This window comes from Somniosus microcephalus, chromosome 9 (assembly GCF_052327205.1).
Source record: "Somniosus microcephalus isolate GS21.2 chromosome 9, FLI_Smic_1.0, whole genome shotgun sequence".
NCBI lineage: Eukaryota > Metazoa > Chordata > Chondrichthyes > Squaliformes > Somniosidae > Somniosus > Somniosus microcephalus.
This window is the reverse complement of record NC_140995.1, coordinates 165762436-165786708: the sequence shown is the minus strand read 5'-3', so window position 1 is coordinate 165786708 and position 24273 is coordinate 165762436. Positions and strand designations below refer to the sequence as shown.

General features: G+C 42.1%; 1 protein-coding gene across 26 annotated transcripts in view; it reads right to left on the bottom strand.

Moving 5' to 3' along the window:
* The window catches only part of snap91a (synaptosome associated protein 91a), a 312251-nt gene that overhangs the window by 122710 nt on the left and 165268 nt on the right, over positions 1 to 24273 (bottom strand). For 23 of the 26 annotated variants that reach the window (XR_015079572.1, XM_085997467.1, XM_085997464.1 and 20 more), the window contains exons 6-8: positions 20418 to 20511; positions 5998 to 6109; positions 5283 to 5389 (exon numbers count right to left, since the gene is read on the bottom strand). Coding sequence is in view for 25 of the 26 variants with exons in the window: in XM_085997467.1 (XP_085853593.1) it covers positions 5283 to 5389; positions 5998 to 6109; positions 20418 to 20511 (313 nt within the window). In the remaining variant the exon portion in view is untranslated. Of the gene's footprint in view, positions 1 to 5282; positions 5390 to 5997; positions 6110 to 20417; positions 20512 to 20572; positions 20667 to 24273 lie in introns of all 26 variants that reach the window. The other 3 variants (XM_085997472.1, XM_085997476.1, XM_085997458.1) reach the window with 2 other exon arrangements.

The window sequence follows — 24273 nt, the reverse complement described above, 5'->3', positions numbered from 1 at the left end:
CTAATGTCCTTTAGGGAAGGAAATCTGCCATCCTTACCTGGTCTGGCCTATATGTGACTCCAGGCCCACAGCAATGTGGTTGACTTAACTGTCCTCTGAAATGGCAGCTCTTCACCACCTTCTCATGGACAATTAGGGATGGGCAATAAATGCTGACCTTGATGCCCAATGAATAAAAAAAAATATTCTCTATCACAATTTTATCAACTGCAGAATTCACTCTCACTCTGAAGGTTTATTTATACCCCTCTTTAGAAATTGGCCTTCAACTCTCAAGCACCACTAGGGTATCTTTATGGATCATTGGAAACCAATCAGTATGTGACCAATTCATTAGCTACTTTAAGTGCCTCAGCTACATGCTGTCCCTTGGTGACATCATCTGAAAACGCAATGTCAGGCTCCACGTGTACGTGAACGACACCCAGCTCTACCTCACCACCATCTTTCTCGACCCCTCCACTGTCTCTAATTTATCAGACTGCTTGCCCGACATGCAGTACTGGATGAGCAGAAATGTCCTCAAACTAAATATTGGGAAGACTGAAGCCATTGTCTTTGGTCCCCGCCACAAACTCCGTTCCCTAGCCACCAACTCCATCCCTCTCCCTGGCAACTGTCTGAGGTTGAACCTAACCGTTCGCAACCTTGGCGTCGTATTTGACCCAGAGATAAGCTTCCGACCACATAACCGCGCCATCACCAAGTCTGCCCACTCCCACCTCCATAACATCGCCCGAATCCGCCCCGCCTCGGTTTCAGTAGCAGCTGAGCTCTCATCCATGCCTTTGTTACCTCTAGGCTTGACTATTCCAACACTCTCCTGGTCAGCCTTCCATCTTCCACCCTCCATAAGCTTGAGCTCCCGCAAAATGTATCCTAACTCGCACCAAGTCCCATTAACCCATCACCCGTGCGCGCTGACCTACATTACCAACGCCTCCATTTAAAAATTCTCATCCTTGTTTTCAAATCCCTCCAAGGCCTCACCCCGCCCTATTCCTGCAACCTCCTCCAGCCCTAGAACCTTCCAAGATTTCTGCACTCCTCCAATTTTGGCCTCTTGCACATCCCCCATTTTAATCGCTCTGCCATTGGCAGCCGTGCTTTCAGTTGCCTAGGCTCCAAGCTCTGGAATTTCCCCTCTAAACCTATCCGCCTCGCTATCTCTCTCTCTACTCCTTTAAGATGCTCCTTAAAACCTACCTCTTTGATCAAGTTTTTGGTCATCTGTCCTAATATTTCATGTGGCTTAGTGTCAAATTTTGTTTGATAACGCTCCTGTGAAGCGCCTTGGGACGTTTTACTGCATTAAATGCGCTATATAAATGCAATTTGCTGTTGTTACTGTGCAGTCCATCGTGGCCTGGTGTCATCCTCACTGTTCCCTCAGCCTGCCAATCACCTATTTTATTTTTCTTAATATTTCCTTGATTTATCCTGGAAACTCTCATTATACCTACTAATTGGAGGCACAAGTAGGAAAGGAGCTGTATAATCAAAATAGCGCATTTGTATGCACCAAATTCCACTCATCAATCACCTGAAACCACGTAATTGCTCTTTTTCATTCCAGACGTTCAGTTTTTACAGCAACACGTGATCCTAGAATAACATTTTACCAGGACCTCTAACTGATGTTGGGAATATGCCCATCATTTATTCATCCAAATAGTAGCAATCTGTAGGTTCAATCCTACATCTTGGGTGATATTTGGCAGAAAGAATAAAAAAAGCATATTATCTAAATGGTGAGAGATTGCAGAGCTCTGAGATGCAGAGGGATCTGGGTGTCCTAGTGCATGAATCGCATGTATGCAGGTACAGCAAGTAATTAGGAAAGCTAATAGAATGTTATTGTTTATTGCGCGGGGAATTGAATACAAAAGTAGGGAGGTTATGCTTCAGTTATACAGGGCATTGGTGAGACCACATCTGGAGTACTGTGTACAGTATTGGTCTCCTTATTTAAGGAAGGATGTAAATGTGCTGGAAGCAGTTCAGAGGTTTACTGGACTAATACCTGGAATGGGAGGGTTGGCTCATGAGGAAAGGTTGGACAGGCTAGGCTTGTATCCGCTGGAGTTTAGAAGAGTAAGAGGTGACTTGATTGAGATCCTGAGGAGTCTTGACAGGGTGGATGTGGAGAAGATGTTTCCTCTTGTGGGAGAATCTAGAACTAGGGGTCACTGTTTAAAAATAAGAGGTCACCCATTTAAGACAAAGATGAGGAGAAATCTTTTCTCAGAGGGTTGAGAGTCTTTGGAACTCTCTTCCTCAGAGGGCGGTGGAAGCAGTCTTTGAATATTTTTAAAGCAGAATTAGATATATTCTTGATAAGGGGGTGAAGTTATCGGGGGTAGTTGGAAATGTGGAGTAATCAGACCAGCCATGATCTTAGAAACATAGAAGATAGGAGCAGGAGTAGGCCATTCGGCCCTTCGAGCCTGCTCCGCCATTCAATGAGATCATGGCTGATCATCCAAGTTCAGTACCCTGTCCCTGCCTTCTCCCCATATCCCTTGATCCCTTTAGCCTTAAGAAATATATCCAACTCTTTCTTGAATATAATTAATGAACTGGCCTCCACCGCCCTCTGTGGCAGAGAATTCCACAGGTTCACCACTCTCTGGGTGAAGAAATTCCTCCTCATTTCAGTCCTAAATGGCTTACCCCTTATCTTTAGACTATGACCCCTGGTTCTGGACTCCCCGGCCATCAGAAACATCCTTCCTGCATCTAGTCTGTCCAGGCCTGACAGAATTTTATAGGTTTCGATGAGATCCCCTCTCAATCTTCTAAACTCCAGTGAGTATAAGCCCAATCGACACAATCTCTCCTCATACGTCATTCCTGCCATCCCAGGTATCAGCCTGGTGAATCTTCGCTGCACTCCTTCCATGGCAAGAACGTCCTTCCTCAGGTAAGGCGACCAAAACTGCACACAGTACTCAAGGTGCGGTCTCACCAAGGCCCTGTACAACTGTAGCAAGACATCCTTGTTCCTGTACTCGAACCCTCTTGCTACGAAGGCCAACATACCATTTGCCTTCTTAACCGCCTGCTGCACCTGCATGCTTACCTTCAGTGACTGGGGCACAAGAACACCCAGGTCTCTTTGCACTTCCCCTTCTCCCAATCTATTGCCATTCAAATAATAATCTGCCTTCCTGTTTTTGCCACCAAAGTGGATAACCTCATATTTATCCACATTATAGTGCATTTGCCAATTTTTCTGCCCAATCACCCAACCTGTCCAAATCGTCCTGGAGTTTCACGACATCCTCCTCACAGCTTACCCTCCCACCCAGCTTTGTGTCGTCTGCAAATTTGGAGATATTACATCCAATTCCCTCGTCCAGATCATTAATATATATTGTGAACAGCTGGGGTCCTAGGACCAATCCTTGCGGTACCCCACTAGTCACTGCCTGCCACTCGGAAAACGACCCGTTTATTCCAACTCTTTGCTTTCTGTCCGCCAACCAGTTCTCTATCCAAGTCAATACCTTGCCCCCAATCCCATGTGCCTTAATTTTGCACGCTAATCTCTTATGTGGGACCTTATCGAAAGCCTTCTGAAAGTCCAAATACACCACATCCACTGGTTCTCCCTTATCTATTTTACCAGTTACATCTTATTGAATGGCGGAGTAGGCTCAAGGGGCCGAGTGGCCTACTCCTGCTCCTTATTTGTATGTTCGTATGTATTTACAAACCAAGTCATTCTAGATAATGTTTACTAGTAAAGAGACCATACAAGTTATATCTAAATTGCTGTGGCATTCCTATTTACTAAGGAATCATGTGATATTTACAAATATCTTTAAAAAACACACTGTTTTAAACCCATTTCCATACGAGTTTGCAGTACTGTGGTCTGCATGCAAGAACTTCATATCAAAGTTACATTTTCTACATAAGGTTCAATTGTTAAATCTAAAATCAATAGCTTTATTTAAGAAACTGGTTTATAATATCATCATTGCACCATACTCCAAAAAAGTACCATTAAATTATTTCCACCTTTGGGATACAAGAGATGTGAAATAATGGCTATGCTGATTCTTCACTTGCACGTGACCAATTTTATTCAAATGGATTCCAGGCTGGAAGATCAGAAGGTACAGTTTTTGTTCTGAATCAGAATTGGGCCCATTAATAGATACAGGAGTAACAGATTCAAAGTCACCAAATTTAAAGAGCAAATATTCAACAACAATGAGCTATAATGGTGGTGCAACATACTGGCAACCTATTAACTTGCATCATGCATTGTTAATACATGAGTTTGTGCCTACGATTTGCCAAACAATTTGCAGATTTATCAAAAATAGCCTCAAATAGATGATCTTCCATTTCAATGTAATTAGTGATGTACATTACATACTATTCTAAAGTGACATTTGCTTAATTTTGAACATAACTATGTGGATGTTTGTGGCTGGGCCCACATGAAAAAAATATTAATAGAACAAAGGGAATATAAAGCAAATATTGTGAAATTCAAATTTTAGGGAATGTTTCACAAATTTTTAATGAAACATTGGCAAACTTGTAAACACCTTTATGTTGTTCTTAATTTCAAGTACTGTACTATATTTAAGCAATGCAGAATATCCAGCATGAAATAGGAGGGCACACTGGTTCCAGTGTGCTACAAGATTAAATCGGATTTGATTGGACCTGACCGTGCAACACACATGGGGGTCAGTTACATTTGATCAGATCAATGGGTTGCCTAAATACCACATCACAGCAGGATCACTGCACCATGATGTATATAAAAACATCACTTTTATGAATATGTAATGTTTTTAGTTGTAGAGGTGTTATTCAAACTAAAATATTAAACTTGTTCTGCAGCGCTTTACTAAGATAATGGGTACAGTTGCTGTGAGTTGCAGTTGAGCATGAATGGTGGGCCACAGAATGAGCACAGCAGAATAGTATTTGGTTCAGAAAGAATGGGAATTTAAGACAACATGCGATGGTAAGCAGACAGGGAAAAAAAAAAGGAAATAAGGTCAGAGTAGAAGCAGCAACCTCTAAAGCACAGAACTTATCAAAGACAGCAAGTGAAAATTATAAACTACAAATCTTATTGGGTTTTACTTTATTTCTCATGTGTTATTATATTTTGTAGGTAACATTGTGTACTTAATATTTTTTTTGATACAACCTCGAACAATCAATCTTCAAACATTAAAAGTAGTCAATGAAAAATAGTCAAACAGGATTGTGCTCCAGAGACCACAAAAATGATGTTAACAGTTACTTACTTCAGCAACTTTAAGAAATTCTGAAACTCTTGTCATTCTAGTGAGGAATTTTTTATAAATTTCTAGCGCTTCTTTACACTGTCCCTTCTTCATTTCAAAATATTTTTCTAGAAATCAGAAAAACATAACTACATTAAACTGTAGCACCAAATGCTAATTTTTCCCAGCAGAAATTAAGAGCCCAATGATTTAAATATAGACTGCTATATTAACAGTCTGAGCAAAAATCTGATGGCATCTTGAAAGCTAATTTTACACTACCAAGTTTGAAAAACAAGAATATAGACCCATGAATATTTGAGTTTACAAAATTATTGATATTTTCTCATCTAGTCAAATCTTTCTTTCTCCTCTCACGCCTAACCTGGCTGATTCAATCAGCAATTTTACAGAATGAAGGTACATATTTGACAGAAAATCTTCATGGAATTTGTGGCTGCTGGTCACCAAGTAAACCTGTGGATTCCAAAAATTTGATTTTTTTTTGTTGCAGATCCAGCTGTTCAAATTATATACAATCTTCAAGCTGATTAAACTGGTTTTCATATGGTATAGAAGATTACATTCAAAAAATAAGATAGGGGAGAGAAGATTAGTCAAATAGATTAAACTAGAACAAATGATCTGTAGGTCTTCAGATTTCCAGTAATGGAATAACTGATAACTAATTAAACTGCAGTGAACAAGTTGATTATGTATCGTAAACTGTACTCACCTAACAAATTAATGATTCCATCATTGTAACACGCAAATAATTTGATTAGATCTTTGAAAAGTAGCAAGAAAGCAGCATTTATTACTCCATTTGACAATTCACCAGGGCTCACCTGCAATATCAAATTGTTACCATTTAACAGTGTAGTTGCAGAACTAAATTCTCTCAGTATGTCTACAAGTGCAATTATTCAGTTCTAAGCAGATTCACACACACAAGCAGGTGTGTAAATTACAGTGCAATGAATGCTATTTCCATGCAGGTGATGACAGAATGATCAGATCCATGCTGAATGTTGCCAGGTCAATTGCCATAAAACAGAACAAAATCTCACACTATATTTAAGTATAGCAAATACTGAATTTCAAATGAATTCTCAAAGTATCTAGGGACAATTAAGAACAAACCTTGCTACTCAAGACTCAATTGCACAATGATTAACAAAATTAAGCAATGTCCACACACAAATATTCCAGAAGGTAGTTTGTAATAAATAGCCTTCCTTCACTTCAGGTTTCTTCTATATATACTGTGGGTTTTTCCTTCCACATTCTGAATAAAGGAAGGTAGAGGAATTATCGGGAGTTTCCACTGCTTCCACGTCTATACAATACTGTTCCTAGCTATAACTGATTTAAGCTCTTCACAAAGGAACTCACCGATATGACACACACGCATGCACACACACAACTCAACGCATTTTCATATTAGCGTTTTGAGAAAAAACAAACATTGCTCTGTATTGTTAGAGATGTCCTCCAACGTGAAACTAGCTTCTGCTAAATAACCCGTAATTTTTTTGCCAGGCCATGATTTCTTCAGAAGATACCAGCACCAAGTTGTGATATACAGATGCTCATTAACGTTCCAACACAGGGGTTCTCTGAAGTAGTGTAGTGTACTTAGCCTCACTCTGCTCATCATCATCATCAATGATTTCCTAAGATAGTGCCAAAAGGGTCACTTTTGATATGATCTTTTACAGAAAGTGGACAACTTCCCATTGGAAAAACCAGCAACAACCAAGTTGCTGCACACGTGACAGAATTGGGAATTGTGGGAAGAGAAAGAGCGAAAAAAAATAAACTTTTTTTTCCTCCCGAACAACTTGAATTCACAACCATGAATTAAAAAGTTTGGTGTAGGGGAGAGAAATGCATCTAATTAGGTTAAAGCTCTCCTGGGACAGATGTTCTCTTGTATGGGGAACGTTTTATTTTTTGTAAGAACTAGGATTAACCACACAACTTAAGGCTCCTTGGCCTAGAAATTCAGTGGGCCTTGCGCCCACTTAGCGCCTAAAGAGGTCTTTTGCGCCGGCGGGGTGGTAGCGTGGAAATTGAGTGCAGCGGTATTGGCGGCGGTAGCCGTTAGTGCTGCGCCGGGACCGATGACGTCATCGGTGTGCGCGGTGGCCCGTAACGCCCCGAAACCGCGCCGATCCCCATATTTATTTGCGGCCGTCTCCTCCGAAGCGGGCGCAAACAGCGACCAGAAAACGGGGCTGTCCTGCTGCCATAGTGGGGCGCTTTAAAGCGGAAGGTGCGGCCGGCCACTTTTTCGGCGTCCGCCTGCCCGCACCTCCTTCCCCGGCCTCCTCCACCCCCCCCGCGGCATTGCCGGCTGGTTTCCGTGGAGCCTGGCACTTCTCCGTTGTGCCGGGCTCTTTTGCCGGCACTCGCGATCGGGGCTCCGGCCGTTGCAGGCACCTCCCCCTTAAGAGAAGGAGGAGGCCTGCAGTACCGCAGCCTGCCGCACTGCATCGGGTGGCGCTGCGGCAACTAGCGCGCCGATATTCAGTTGCAGCGCCCCAAACGGAGGCGGGCACACCCTGGTATAGCGCCCGCTTCCGAATTGGGGCGCAGAAGACGAATATACGGCGTGCGCTAATGCCTCCCCGCCCAGCGCTAACTTTTGGGCGCGAGCGAGCTGCCCGCGCCCAAGTGAATTTCTAGGCCCATATCTATTAGCTTCACTCAAAGACTCCATCAATATATGGAGTATGAACTAAGAGGTGCAGGAAGAAAGACAGAACCTTTAGGAGTTCTGATGGTCAGCACTTCAAATAAATGCAATCTCCACATGCCATAATCAAATGCTTGCGGGGTCAGGGCAAGAATCAGGATGTCAGCCACTTGAGACCTTTTAGTTGTAATCCATGGGACATTCCCTTACTTCATACACCAACACCCATTCAATCTTTAAAATTAGAAGTGGCACCTTAGCTCAAGGATCAGTGAAAATATTAGAATTATTAGAAAAAGAGAGTTACTAAACAAGTGACGTGAAATTCTATGTAAAAACTTTAAACTTTCAATCATTGAAGAACATAACCATACAGATTGTTATGCTGTAAAATCTGATGCTAGAGCGTGCCCTTATTTACTTGTATTTCAAAATGTACAATTTAGCTTCCTTTGTACTTTGTTCCATTCTACATATCTCAGTCAACTTTCTACAGTCATTTCTTGCAGGGAACAGTTAACCTGCTGGGAGTAAAGAGCATAATAAAATACAAAATGCAAATGAAAATTGCTCCACTGGCTTTCTAACTTCTTTTTTGTCAAATGTCCAGCAGCAGAGTTTCATGAAAAACAGGAATACCTGTTTCAGGCAAAGGACAGCTCAGTCAAATTGCACATTTCTTAGGAGTTAGATCTAGTTACCAGTGCTTTATTCAAGTACACAAGTTTATTCCAATTATCTGGACTATATATATCCTAAAGCAGCAGAGGGGAACCCAACTAATTGCACCAGCTAGATTAGTGACTGGTTCATATTTTATTGCCAATTTCCTTCATTTTTTAATCTGCTGCTTCTCTTCCCCACCCCCCCCAACAGGTTTACAAAGAGAATCCTACATCTGAAAATTTCGCAGGACAAGCAGAAGGATAGTAGGCAAGTCAGGCAGCACCAGAGACATTTTTTCCCACCAAAGCATCATTACCCAGCTACAGACAGAGCTGCACCTATCTGGCTTCGGCAGACAATTGGTGCATGTGAAGGCTCCATTCCCAAGGGAAGCCATGACTTTGAGCCTGCTCCGTTTATTCCTACTCTCCGTTTTCTGCCTGTTAACCAATCCTCAATCCATGCTAGTCTATTACCCCCAATCCCATGAGCCCTAATTTTGTTTAATAACCTCTTGTGTGGCACCTCATCGAATGCCTTCTGAAAATCCAAGTACAGCACATCCATTGGTTCCCCCTTATCTATTCTGCTAGTTACAACCTCAAACTAAGATTTGTCAAACACGATTTCCTTTTCATAAATCCATGTTGACTCTGCCCAAGCCTATTATTATTTTCTAAGTGCCCTGTTACCACATCCTTAATAATAGATTCTAGCATTTTCCTGACTACTGATGTCAGGCTAACTCATCTGTAGTTCCCCATTTTCTCTCCCCCTCCTTTCTTAAATAGTGGGGTTACATTTGCCACCTTCCAATCCGCAGGAGCCTTTCTAGAATCTATGGAATTTTGGAAGATGACAACCAATGCATCCACTATCTCTATAGCCACCACTTTCAAAACCCTAGGATGTAGGCCATCAGGTCCAGGCGCTTTATCAGCTTTCAGTCCCATTAAGTTCTCCAGTACTATTTCTTTACCAATACTAATTTCTTTCGGTTCCTCATTCTCGCTAGAGTCTTGGTTCTCCACTATTTTCGGGAAGTTTTTTGCGTCTTCTTCTGTGAAGAGACACAAAGGCTGTGAAATTAATCGCGCTGAGGGGGCGGGTTTGGAGGCGGGTCTGCTGTCAAAAATGCCTCCACGCGAGTCTCCCTGGTGTCCGATCTGTCAGCATAGAACTGACCCGACACCAAGCAGTCGGGGAGACAATGCACCTACTTAAATGGCTTGTTAAGAGCCAATTTAAGAGTATTTTGAGGCTTACCTGTAATTTTACCTTCTCCCTCACTGGGATACCTGCTGTTTGGGGAACACGCCAGGTTGAGTCTGCTCTGATAACATAAGAACATAAGAGGTAGGAGCAGGAGTAGGCCATACGGCCCCTCGGGCCTGCTCCGCCATTCAATAGGATCATGGCTGATCCGAATCTAGACTCACGTCCACTTCCCTGCCCTCTCCCTGTAACCCCTAATTCCCTTATCTGCTGGGAAAATGTCTTATCTCCATTTTCAATTTATTTAATGTTGCAGCTTCCACAGCTCTCTGGGGTAGCAAATTCCATAGATTTACTACCCTCTGAGTGAAGAAGTTTCTCCTCATCTCAGTATTCTAAGATTATGCCCCCTAGTTCTAGTCTCACCCATCAGTGGAAACATCCTCACCGCATCCACCCGATCAAGCCCCCTCACAATCTTATATGTTTCGATAAGATCACCTCTCATTCTTCTGAACTCCAACGAGTAGAGTCCCAACCTACTCAACCTTTCCTCATACGTCAACCCCCTCATCTCCGGAATCAACCGAGTGAACCTTCTCTGAACCGCCTCGAGAGCAAGTATATCTTTTCTTAAATATGGAAACCAAAACTGCACGCAGTATTCCAGGTGTGGCCTCACCAATACCCTGTATAACTGAAGCAAGACTTCCCTGTTTTTATACTCCATCCCCCTTGCAATAAAAGCCAAGATTCCATTGGCCTTCTTGATCACATGCTGCGCCTGCATACTAACTTTTTGTGTTTCATGCACCAGGACCCCCAGATCCCTTTGTACTGTAGCACTTTGCAGTTTCTCTCCATTTAGATAATAACTTGCTCTTTGATTTTTTCTGCCAAAGTGCATAATCTCACACTTTCCAACATTATATTGCATCTGCCAAATCTCTGCCCACTCACTTAGCCTGTCTATGTCCTTTTGCAGGTTTTTTATGTCCTCCTCACTCACTGCTTTCCCTCCCATCTTTGTATCGTCGGCAAACTTGGATATGTTGCACTCGGTCCCTTCCTCCAAATCGTTAATATAGATTGTAAAGAGTTGGGGTCCCAGCACTGACCCCTGCGGAACACCACTGGTTACTGATTGCCAGCCCGAGAACGAACCATTTATCCCAACTCTTTGTTTTCTGTTAGATAGCCAATCTTCCACCCATGCCAGTATATTACCCCAAATCCTGTGATTTTTTATCTTGATCAGTAATCTTTTGTGTGGAACCTTGTCAAATGCCTTTTGGAAGTCCAAATACACTACATCCACTGGTTCCCCTTTATCCACCCTGTATGTTACATCCTCAAAGAATTCGAGCAAATTTGTCAAACATGACTTCCCCTTCATAAAACCATGCTGACTCTGTCCTATTAAATTATGTTTATCCAAATGCTCTGTTACTGTTTCCTTAATAATGGACTCCGACATTTTGCCAACCACAGATGTTAGGCTAACTGGTCTATAGTTTCCAGCCTTTTGTCTACTTCCCTTCTTAAATAAGGGTGTTACATTAGCAGTTTTCCAATCTGCCGGGACCTTTCCTGAGTCCAGGGAGTTTTGGAAAATAATCACCAATGCATCCACAATCCCTACCGCCACTTCTCTCAAGACCCTAGGATGTAGACCATCAGGTCTGGGGGATTTATCCGCCTTAAGTCCCATTATTTTACCGAGTACCATCTCCTTAGTGATTTTAATCGTGTTTAGCTCCTCCCCCCCCATTGCCCCCTGTTTGTCCAGTGTTGGGATATTTTTAGTGTCCTCTACTGTAAAGACTGATACAAAATATTTGTTCAGCGTCTTTGCCATCTCCATGTTCCCCACCACTAGTTTCCCGGTCCCATCCTCTAAGGGACCAACGTTCACTTTAGCAACCCTTTTTCTTTTTATATAGTTGTAGAAAACTCTTGCTATCTGTTTTTATATTTTTTGCTAGTTTACTTTCATAATCTATCTTCCCTTTCTTAATTAATCTTTTCGTTATTGTTTGCTGGCTTTTAAATGCTTCCCAATCTTCTATCCTCCCACCAGATTTGGCTAATTTATATGCCCTTGTTTTCAGTTGGATACTATCCTTTATTACTTTACTAAGCCACGGATGGCTGTCTTTTCTTTTACTCCCCTTTTTCCTCAGTGGAATATATTTATCTTGAAAGATGTGAAATATCTCCTTGAATGTAGACCACTGCTCTTGTACCGTCTTACACGTTAATCTGTTTTCCCAGTCCACTTTAGTCAATTCTACTCTCATACCTTCATAGTCTCCTTTATTTAAGCTCAGTACGCTGGTTTGAGATCCAACTCTCTCACCCTCAAACTGAATTTGGAATTCAACCATATTATGGTCACTCATTCCAAGGGGATCCTTTACTAGGACATTTTTTATTAATCCTGTCTCATTACACAGGACCAGATCTAAGATTGCCTGCCCCCTGGTTGGTTCAGTTACATATTGCTCAAGGAACCCATCCCTAATACACTCTATGAACTCTTCCTCAAGGCTGCCATGCCCAATTTGATTAGTCCAGTCAATATGAAAGTTAAAATCCCCCATGATTATAGCTGTTCCCTTATTACAAGCCCCAACTATTTCCTGATTTATACACCGACCAACAGAGTTGCAACTGTTAGGAGGCCTATAGACTACGCCCACTAGTGACTTTTTCCCCTTATTATTCCTTATCTCCACCCAAACTGTTTCACTATCCTGATCCTTTGACCCAATATCATTTCTGACTATTGCAGTGATTCCATCCTTGATTAACATAGCAACCCCACCTCCCTTTCCTTCCTGTCTGTCCTTCCTAATTGTCAAATACCCTTGTATGTTTAGTTCCCAGTCATGATCATCTTGCAGCCATGTTTCCGTAATGGCCACCAGATCATACCCATGTGTAGTTATTTGTACCGTCAACTCATCTATTTTGTTACGAATGCTGCGTGCATTCAGATAAAGAACTTTCAAATATGTTTTCTGACAATTTATTCCTGCTTTTACCCTCTTTACTACTTTACCATTATACATTCTGTCCCTTCCTGACACGTTCTGGTCTTTAATTCCCCCACTGCTACCTTGCTCTATTGCCTTCTCCGCTGTCATCATTTTTATTTTTCGCTCTCTTAAAACCTCCCCCCCACTAATTAGTTTAAAGCCCTCTCTACAGCCCTAGTTATTCGATTTGCCAGGACTCTAGTCCCAGCACTGGCCAAGTGAAGTCCGTCCCAACAGAATAGCTCTCTCCTGTCCCAGTACTGATGCCAGTGTCCCAAGAAGCAAAACCCATTTCTCCCACACCAGTCTGAGCCACGCATTTAACTCTCTAATTTGTGAAAAGCTAACAGCTGCAGAAACGCCATACTGCAGATGGTGAGTTTCAGAGCACAGAAAATGTTGGTTACTGCATTTTTAATACATAGAGATTTCTTCAGCTTACAAGTTTTTAGATCCAACTGTATGTCCAGTGCCACCTCATTGGGAGAACCTCTCTCACCAATGACAGATCGCTTCCGTCATCTCACCTGCAGCTGCCATTTATTCCAGCAACATCAGAGCCAATGAAACAATCAGACCATGGTCCTCCGAATCCTTCCATCATCAGCCCCAACACCACCAACATCATCACCAACCTTCTCCACCATCACCTGATGCTGCACTGGACACAGGGCATCAGCCCCTGACAAAATTGCTGCCCGGGAGGCCAACAATGGTATCACCATGGCCAGATTTTCTTCGCTTGATGCTGTAAACCCTGGCTGCCACATGATGCGCCAGGTTGACACCGTCCCACACCAGCACTGTGAGGCATCCCTTTAATGTCCAAGCCATTCCATGCACATTCATCACTATGGGGGGGGGGGGCGGGGGGCAGGTGGGAGTTATGACTGAACAATCATTGGAATTCAGTAAGATACCTCAAGGGTCACTCAGAGCTGTCCAATAAGGGGCACCTTTTGAAAAACAGATTTCACTGTATGACAACACATTACCAGAAACTTCACATGAACATTGGCTAAACCTCTCAAGTGCCTACCCTTGTGTGTTGTTCGTTGGTATGCTTGCAGTAGGATGAGGGTGAGTGTGAGGGGTGGCAAGTGAGATGGGGAAGTGATAAAGTAGATAGAGAGGGGTTGGGTGGAGGTGCAAGGTAAGTTGGTGTCCTAGGGAGGTCTCTTCCGCCCTTGGAAGGGAAGAGAACCTCCCTGTGACTCCCTCCATAAGCATATGGAGGGAGTCATTGGCGAGCCCAGGTGCAAGCATTCACCTTTGTGCAGTGATTGCAGTACCTCAATGGTGTCAAACACTGACAGAACAACTGTCAAACTCCATGTGGATGTGGTCCCTTTAAGGAAACCAGCTGATGACGCATCATCAAATGACAATCAGATCCGCTTCCTGTTAAGTGGCCAGTAAGCCGACGGGATGAAAGCATCCAAGCAAGGTAAAATCACGTCTGCAGAGCGGAGGCAGCTGGGAGCGGGGCTGGAAACCCGCTGTCCCGACCCATTCCGCCTCCAGAATTAAATTCGCGGCCAGTATTTGTTTAATTTCTCTGCCATTTCCTTATTCCCCATTATAATTTCTCCTGTCTCAGCCTGTAAGGTACCAACATTTACTTTTGCTAATCTTTTCCTTTTTACATGGCTATAGAAGCTTTTACAGTCTGTTTTTATGTAACTTGCGAGTTTACTCTCATATTCTATTTTCCCTTTCTTTCTCAATTTCTTGGTCCTCCCTTGCTGAATTCTAAAATCCTCCCAATCCTCAGGCTTACTACTCTTTTTGGCAGCATTATAAGCCTCTTCCTTTGATCTAATACTATCTTTAACTTCTCTTGTTAGCCACGGTTGGACCACTTTTGCTGTGGGGTTTTTGTGCCTTAAAGGAATGTATATTTGTTGTAAATTATGTATTAGTTCTTTAAATGCTAGCCATTGCTTGTCTACGGTCAAACTTTTTAATGCAGTTTCCCAATCTACCTTAGCCAATTCGCCCCTCATACCTATGTAGTTTGCTTTGTTTAGATTTAAGATCCTCGTTTCGGATTTAACGAAATCACTTTCAAACGCAATATAAAATTGGGCTTACTCCTGCTCCTATTTCTTATGTTCTTATAACAGTAGACCTGATGGCATGCAAACAATATGCCAAGTACAATGCTGGATAGTTCTTCAGATGCACATCACAGTACGCTTTAACTGGTACTGGATGAAAAAAGGAATGCCAGGTGATCAACAGCTAGCATAGCTTGATTGTTGACATCTTGATGGATGCAGCCAACCAAATCTGTGAACCTCTACATATTCAGCTGGGAGCAAACACTGAATGGTTTCCATTGGCTCCAAGTCAGCAAACACCCAATTGCAGAACTGTGCTATCTGCTGCAAGAATATCTGGAGCTAAGATGCTACATAGGAGTGGCACAGAACAAGAGTTAACAATCAACTGCAGCTTTAATCTGCCTCCATCAGGCATGCTAAAATTCTGATTTATGGGGATGTTGACCTAAAGTGGCAAACAAGACCACCTCCTTGCAACTAGTGCATGCAGCACCACCTCCAGTTCACCAGCCATCAAACCGGGAGTCGATGCTGAGCCCCATCACTTGCCTACACAGTGTCCTTTCATTTCACTATTTCCCCATCAATTCTGGACAAAGATTCCCAATGGGTTGAAATACCCCTCAAGTGCTTCCTAATGCAACAAGGAATTTTGTCTCCCTATTCTGCCACTTATGTTAATTGTTCATACTGAGCTACCTTCGTACTCATCCCAATTTGCACCTGGAGCTATGAATAATGATAATGGGATGATCGTGGGAGATTGAGTGCAATCAGCATACTTCACTTATGGTGAGCGCTGAGTTCATTATTTAACTATTCAGGAGTAAAACTGCACCAACAGTGGAAAATACAACCTAAAATGTCAGAGCAAAGACACCACCAACTAGGAACTCAACATGTAGACAAAGCACTGCTGTTTTCTCATGCTAAATGAGATAGGATGACTGAGGGACAAAGTATATGATGAGTCAGAGTGACAAGGCAAGGGTCAAGAGTTTTAGGCTTTTAGATAAGTAATTGAAGATAATCGGACTCGGACACCTGGGTGAGGGAGGGTTCATGTTGGAATGATCAACTAAAGATGGTCCATAAATCAAAAAAATACAAAGTAGTGCTTCTCTCAAGATTCCCAATCTGTAGACAGGTTAGAAGTAGATGTTGCTGCTAGGTATATCCCAATAGCACCAACATTCTCTATGTTTGCTAGATATCGGGTAGTCACAGACATTTCAACCTTCAAGGTCAGGAGTGTTGGAATTTGTAAATCCTGATAAACAGGCTACTGCAGAGGCAAGACTGTTTCTGTATCTGTTGAAAGTAACAGCTATGCTATCAAGTTGTATTAGTTTATGAGCTAAATAAACTGGGTCCAAAAATCCTACAGATGAGCTTCTCAAGACAAAGGCTTTGATAATAACAAAGGTCATAAAATAGGACAGAAGACAACAGCCATAATTTGTTTCTGGAGTGGAGACCCCAAACTGAAAATTAACATAGATGGCAAAATAATTGTTAACATGGCTCTGGCATCAACAAATAATGCAGGAACTAGGGTTAAATTCTGATTGGATGTAGTGCCTACATGTTGGCACACATGCTTTTTTCCTATTGGGGATGCCAAGTCTGTAACAACCTTAAATACTCAAAATGGAAGATCTGTTTCGCCTTGTCTACAAGAGAATGAGCAGCTTCTTCAGCAAAATAATTTGGTTTCCATCTGTTCTTCACTTCCAAGGTTTGCATTTACCATTTTGATCTTTAGTATGTTCCTGAAATGAAGAGCTCAGCCTCAACCTCACTATTCCGCCTTCTACATCTTTATATTGTCCAACAAATGAGCATATACAGAATATGAGAAACATGGGGGTGGTTGGGGTAAACAGCCTTACTTTTAGATATTTGTCCTCAGCACAATACTTCAGAAATAGAATACTGGGCATTTTTTGTCACACTTACTTCAATGCAATTCCCTCAAAGAGTCAATTTCTCTGCTTACAGATACTATTCAGTATGGTATGAGACCGTATGTAGACTGAGGGATATATAATTTAGCACTGAGCTTGCTGACTATTCAGAGTTATCAGTGAGCAGCAGTTGTATCTCATATCAGAGGGTTTTTGGGTGAAGTTAATACTATGCTCTATTAGGTACAGTTCCATGCTCGAGAGGACCCTATTCTGTGTTGTTTTCTTCCTGGTCTTCCTTGTTCTTAAAGCTACAACAGAAATTGCGGAAGCTCTGTCCACAATCTTCCAATCCTCCTTACATATGGGGTTGTTGCCAGAGGACTGGAGGATTGCAAATGTTACACCCCGTTCAAAAAAGAGGAACAGGGTCAACTCAGGAATTACAGGCCAGTCAGCCTAATGTCAGTGGTGGGGAACTTTTAGAGATAATAATCCAGGAAAAATTAATTGGCACGTAGAAAAGTATGGGCAAATAAATGACAGTCAGCATGGATTTGTTCAAGGCAAATCGTGTTTGACTAACTTGATTGCGTTCTTTGATGAAGTAATGGAGAGGGTTAATGAGCGTAGTGCAGTTGATGTTGTGTGTATGGACTTTCAAAAAGGCGTTTGATAAAGTACCACATAATAGACTAGTTAGCAAAATTAAAGCCCATGAGGTTAAAGGGACGGTGGCAGCGCGGATACAAAATTGGCTGATGGACAGAAAGCAAAGAGTAGTGGTGAACAGTTGTTTTTCCAGACTGAAGGGAAATATATAGTGGTTTTCCCCAAGGGTCCGTGTTAGGTCTTTTTATTACTTGGACGTGGGTATACAGGACATAATTTCAAAGTTTGCAGAGGACACGAAGCTTAGAAATGTAGCAAACAATGAGGAGGATAGTAACAGACTTCAGGAGGACATAGACGGGGGGGGGGGGGAGGGAATGAGCAGACGCATGGCAGATGAAATTTAGTGATACATTTTGGTAGAATGAGGAGAGGCAATATAAATTAAATTGCACAATTTTAAAGAGGGTGCAGGAACAGGGCAACCTGGGGGTGTATGTACACAAATCTTTGAAGGTGGCAGGACAAGCCGAGAAGGCGATTAAAAAAGCATATGTGGAGAGGCTGGAGAATCTGGGGTTGTTCTCCTTAGAGCAGAGAAGGATAAAAGAAAGACAGACTTGCATTTATATAGCACCTTTCATGACCACTGGACGTCTCAAAGCACTTTACAGCCAATTAAGTACTTTTTGAAGTGTAGTCACTGTCGTAATGTGGGAAACGCGGTAGCCAATTTGCACACAGCAAGCTCCCACAAACAGCAATCTGATAATAACCAGATAATCTGTTTTTTTGTTATGTTGATTGAGGGATAGATATTGGTCAGGACACCGGGGATAACTCCCCTGCTCTTCTTCGAAATACAGCCATGGGATCTTTTACGTCCACCTGAGAGCAGATGGGGCCTTGGTTTTAACGTCTCATCCGAAAAACGGCACCTCCAACAGTGCAGCATTGATAAGAGGTGTTCAAAATCTTGAATGGTTTTGATAGAGAAAATAAGGAGAAACTGTTTCCACAATGGCAGAAGGGTCAGTAACCAGAGGACACAGATTTGTGATTGGCAAAAGAACCAGAGACGACAGGAGGGAAAAAAATAATTTATGCAGTGAGTTGCGATCTGGAATGCATTGCTTGAAAGGGTGGTGGAAGCAGGTTCAACAGTAACTTTCAAAAGGGAACTGGATAAATACTGGAGAGAAAAAAACTTACAGGGCTATGGGGAAAGAGCAGGACTAATTGGATAGTTCGTCCAAAGAGCCAGGACAGGCACAATGGACCGAATGGGTTCCTTCTGTGCTGTATCATTCTAGGATACCAAGCAAGAGGAATATCCATTGTAGACGAAAATGAGTTTACAGTGCCCATATGGAATATGCTGTTGGATAATATATAGATGCACTATTGACCTCAGAGGAGAGGGAAAGTATTTGGGGAAGGTAATGATGTTGCATCTTAAATTGTGGCTTTATTCTGGACTTGTAAAAAAATATCATTCGAGATATGGGCATCGCCTGCAAAACTGACATTTATTCCCCATCTCGAGAAGGTGGTGCAAGACCATCTTCTTGAACTACTGCAGTACTTGTGGTAAAGGTACTCCTACAATGTTAAGAAGGAAGTTCCAGAATTTTGACCGAGCAACAATGAAGGAACGGCGATATATGTACAAGTTAGGATGGTGTGTGACTTGGGAGGGGAAGTTGGAGGCGATGGTGTTCCCACAAACCTGCTGTCCTCGTCGTTCTAGCTGACGGAGGTCGTGGGTTTGAGGGATCCTGCCGTAGAAGCAATAACTTATTGCCGCGAATCCTGCAGATAGTACACACTGCAGCCACGGTACGTCGGTGGTGGAGGGAGTGGGTATTTAAGCTGGTGGATGGGGCATTGATCAAGTGGACAGCTTGGTCTTGGATGGGAGTTCTGTTGCAGTTGCACCCATCCAGGCAAGTGGGGAGGATTCCATCACACTCATGACTTGTAGGTAGTGGAGGGCTTTGTGAAGTCAGGAGGTGAGCCACTTGCTGTAGAATACCTAACCCTCTTAGCTGCTCCAGTAATCACAATATTCATGTGGCTGCTCCAGTTGAGTTTATGATCAAGGGTGACCCTCAAGGATGTTGGTGGGGGATTCAGCGATGCTAACGCTGCTGAATCTCAAGTGGAGGTGGTTAGGTTCTCTTTCATTGGAGACAGTCATTGCCTGGCACGTGTGGCACAAATGTTACTTGCCACTTATCAGCCCATGCCTGGATGTTGTCCAGGTCTTTCCACATGCGGGCATGGGCTGCTTAATTATCTGAGAAATGGCAAATGGAGCTGAACGCTGCAATCATCAGCAAACAGCCCCACTTCTAACCTTATGAAGGGAGGGTCATTTCCTGGAGTTCCTGCAGCAAGTCAGATATTACACTTTGAAATCTTGTGGCTCGTGTACTGAAGATACCAAAATAACAATTGGGGTAGAGCAACTGCAGTTGGCACAGGATTTGGAGATCTTCTGCTCCCATACCAAATTCTTCCTAAAGTATTTTCAGCTTTAAAAATAAAATTGAAACATTCAAGCCAACAATGAAATGGGTGTGGGACTTCAGCTTAGACAATACTAGCAAGATTAAAATTTCATAGGGCCAGGGGAACAATGTACCAAATGAAAATGCAAAGTGCAGGTACAGGCTGCAGAAAGATTAGAAGTGGAAGAAACATTTATTTTCTAAACAAACATGCATGAAAGGGTGCAAGTGGGAGATTCTAATAAGACCATGCATTTCTATGAATGTAAAATGTCCATGCATCAGTTAGACATTCAGCATTTGCAGTACAATAGATGTATGCAAGATAGATACACAGATAGATCTGAGACAATCCCAATGAATTGCTAAAATGAACTGTTAAGTTCCAGCAATGACTGTCACAAATACAAACTGTCATGCTGATGAACTACTCACATCGAACTCCAGCAGTGCATCCAACTGCCCTTGCAGTACTGGCATGCCTTTCAACAATTTTTCTGGAGCCATAGTTCTCATTGCACCTTCAGCCCTGTAAAAAAAAGAGCATGTCTGAGCTAAATAATCTATTTTACCTGCATGAAACTACTTACATCAAATTCCAGCAGAGCATCCAAATGTCCTTGAAATATCTGCATGCTTCTCAATAATTTATCTGAAATCATAGTTCTCATGACACCATCAACCCTGAAAAAAAAATTGTAGCTTTGGAATCTATTATTGCTTTTTGTATTTGACCTCATGATTAATAGAAAAACTCAACCTTTTTTATTCATTTCCTCTCCCTTTAAGTTGATGGTAGCAACTGAAAGACTTTAACTATGAGGAGAGACTAAAGAAACTGGCACTTTTCACCAAAAAGACCATAAAAAAGATATGATAGAGTTGTTCAAATTATGAGATACGGTAAATGGGGAAATATTATTTCTGTTGGTCAGTGAGTCATTAACCAGAACGTATAAATTTAAGACCACAAAAAGAATGAGTGCTTAGGAGAATTATTTATTTATTTGACGGAGGGTCGTTAGGATATAGAATGCCTCATCAGAAACTAGGGTGGAATCAGAATCCATAATAGCTTATCAAAGGGAAATATTAGGAAGGGAAAAATTTAGAAGGGTTGAGAGAAAGGGCAGGGAAATAGGACTCACAAGGTAGCTCTTTCAGAAAGTCAGCACAAGCACGATGGTCAAAATGGCTTATTTCTGTGCTGTGACTCTATAATCTTGGGTTAGGGAATGGAAATTTGGGCAGTTTCCCCATTTCTGATCATTATGCAGCCGAGTTGTACTGGAACTGCCTGTAGCTGGCTATTGGGTATGGTCGAATAGCCTGCTGACACGAAGCATGCCACTTAGGGGAGATACTAGAAAGCAACTAAACCTGGTGAAACTAAATCACGGCAAGCAGAAGGGAGGGGACGGAAGAAAATTGGCAAGAAAAAGGTGAAAAAAATATACAATTAGCATTTGATCCAGTAACACTTTGACATTAAGTTCTACTTGACAAGAAATAATGGGCCAGAGTTTGATGACAAAATAACGGTCAGGCTATTGGCGCTCACCGTTATTTAAATGCAAATGCTACAGCAACTTCAGGTGAGGGGCAGATGCACGGTTAAACGTGGAAATACAGAAGTCATTGTCCGAAAAGCTTGCAAAAACAGCATCTCGCTGTCAGCCTCACCATAAAAATGCACTGAACGGTGTGAAATTGCTGTTTTTGTGCAGTAGCTACGAACTAAAAGTGCCACAGAAAGTCAAGTTTTGTCTATTTCAATCCAAGTACCCTTTAACAACATGAGAAAGTGTTAATACTGCCAGTCAACTTCTCTGGTGCTGAAAATTATTAGACGTGGGGGGTCACATTCCTTCAGGTTTTAATTGTTGTTGGAGATTTTAAAAACATCAAATGTAAAAAAATGTTTTTTAAACTGTCTTTTTCTCTGTTTAATCCAATCTTTCTTTCACTTTCTATTTCTCTTTCTGTACCTGATTTGCCACTGAATTCATCCACTCTAACTTACACTTCCTTTCCAATCTGTAATACCTATATTTAAGGCGGCAGATAGAACATGTCCAGGGAACTATAGACCAGTCAGCTTAGCATTGGTGGTAGGAAAAATTATGGAATCTCTACTAAAGGAGAAAAGAGAAGAACATCTAGAAGCCAAATATAATGAAATAGTCAGCATGGATTTCAAAAGGGTAAGTCTTGCTTGACCAACCTCACTGAATTCTTTGAAGAGGTAACAGAGTAAACAAGGGTAATGCAGAAGATGTAATTTATCTAGATTTTGAAAAAGCCTTTGATAAGGTACCACATAATAGACTAATGAAAAAAGGTCAAATAATGCAGAGTCAGGGGACAAGTAGCAGATTGGATAGCTAGCTGGCTTCAAGACAGAAAGCAGAGAGTAGGGGTAAAGCTATTCACAGTGGCAGAAAGTGGGTAGTGGTGTTCCACAAGGATCAGTGCTGGGACCATTGCTGTTCACAATTTATATTAACGATTTAGACTTTGGAATCAAAGACACAATTTCTAAATTTGCAGAAGACACCAAATTGGGGGGATAGTCAATACTGAGGAGGAATGCAACAAGTTATGGGAGGACATTAAGAAACTTGCAGAATGGGCATATAATTGGCAAATGAGTTGCAACAGAGATAAATGTGAAGGATTACATTTTGGTAGGAAGAATAGGGAGATCACTTATTACTTGGAGGGCGAGAGTCTGGGTGGGGTAGAGGAGCAAAGGGATTGGAAAGTAGCGACACAGGTTAACAAGGCCATAAAAAAAGCAAACCAAGCACTAGGATTTATTTCTAGAGGGATACAATTGAAAAGTAGTGAAGTTATGCTTAACTTGTATCGAACCTTGGTTAGACCACACTTGGGAGTACTGCGTACAATTCTGGTCGCCATATTATAGTGTTAGAAACTAAAGATGCCTAAAAATGTATATAGTTATGTGATTAAAACTGGGACATGAAAAATGCTGTGTTAAGTGGTTATGTTCGAATTGCAGACAGAAAGTTTCCTTGGCACCAGATAAATGTTTAGAAGTGCTAATATTTTGCTTTCCTATGGAGGGTACTATATACAATCTCCCTGTTGCTAAGCGATTATCTGTTGTTTTTAAGTTAAGACTTGAGCCTTGTTGGTATTGGCGAGGCCACACCTGGAATACTGCGTGCAGTTTTGGTTTCCATATTTAAGAAGATATACTTGCTCTCGAGGCGGTTCAGAGAAGGTTCACTCGGTTGATTCCAGAGATGAGGGGGTTGACGTATGAGGAAAGGTTGAGTAGGTTGGGACTCTACTCATTGGAGTTCAGAAGAATGAGAGGCGATCTTATCGAAACATATAAGATTGTGAGGGGGCTTGATCGGGTGGATGCGGTAGGATGTTTCCACTGATGGGTGAGACTAGAACTAGGGGGCATAATCTTAGAATAAGGGGCTGCCCTTTCAAAACTGAGATGAGGAGAAACTTCTTCACTCAGAGGGTAGTAAATCTATGGAATTTGCTACCCCAGAGAGCTGTGGAAGCTGCAACATTAAATAAATTTAAAATGGAGATAGACATTTTCCTAGCAGATAAGGGAATTAGGGATTACGGGGAGAGGGCAGGGAAGTGGGCGTGAGTCTAGATTCAGATCAGCCATGATCCTATTGAATGGCGGAGCAGGCCCGAGGGGCCGTATGGCCTACTCCTGCTCCTATTTCTTATGTTCTTATGTTAATATGTCTTTTATGTATAATGCTTAGGTAGGATTTGAAGTTGGTTTAACAGAACTGCTTGCGAAGATAACGGAAGGAAGTTTGGGGAAGTTAACGTAAACATTTGCTACGTCATAAAGGAGGTAACACTCTGAAGTGAACAGGTTTCTGGTTGGGCCTCGAGATCAAAGAAGAATACGGACAGAAGCCATAAGACACAAATTCCACAGGAAGGAAACCCTGGGAAAATATAAACAGAGAAAGACATGTGGCCAAAATTGTAAGGCATCTTTAGGGCGGGCTTTGAAACCAGACTCAAAGAACTAGAAGCCCCATTGGATAGTAAGGTTTATGGGGAACTTCTATAGGTCAAAGGTCTGGTCAATATCCCAGTTCAGGCCCACCCCTAAAAGTAGAATAAAAGTGACCGCCCGATAGCTTGTACTCAGATGGGAGAGAAAGAGAGTTTGTACTAACAAGTGAGAGCGAGAGCAAGAGCGACTCTAGATGAAAGGAAGAGGAGAATTGCTCACGTGTGTCAACCGTCTGTCCGATCGGATCGGTATCAGCTT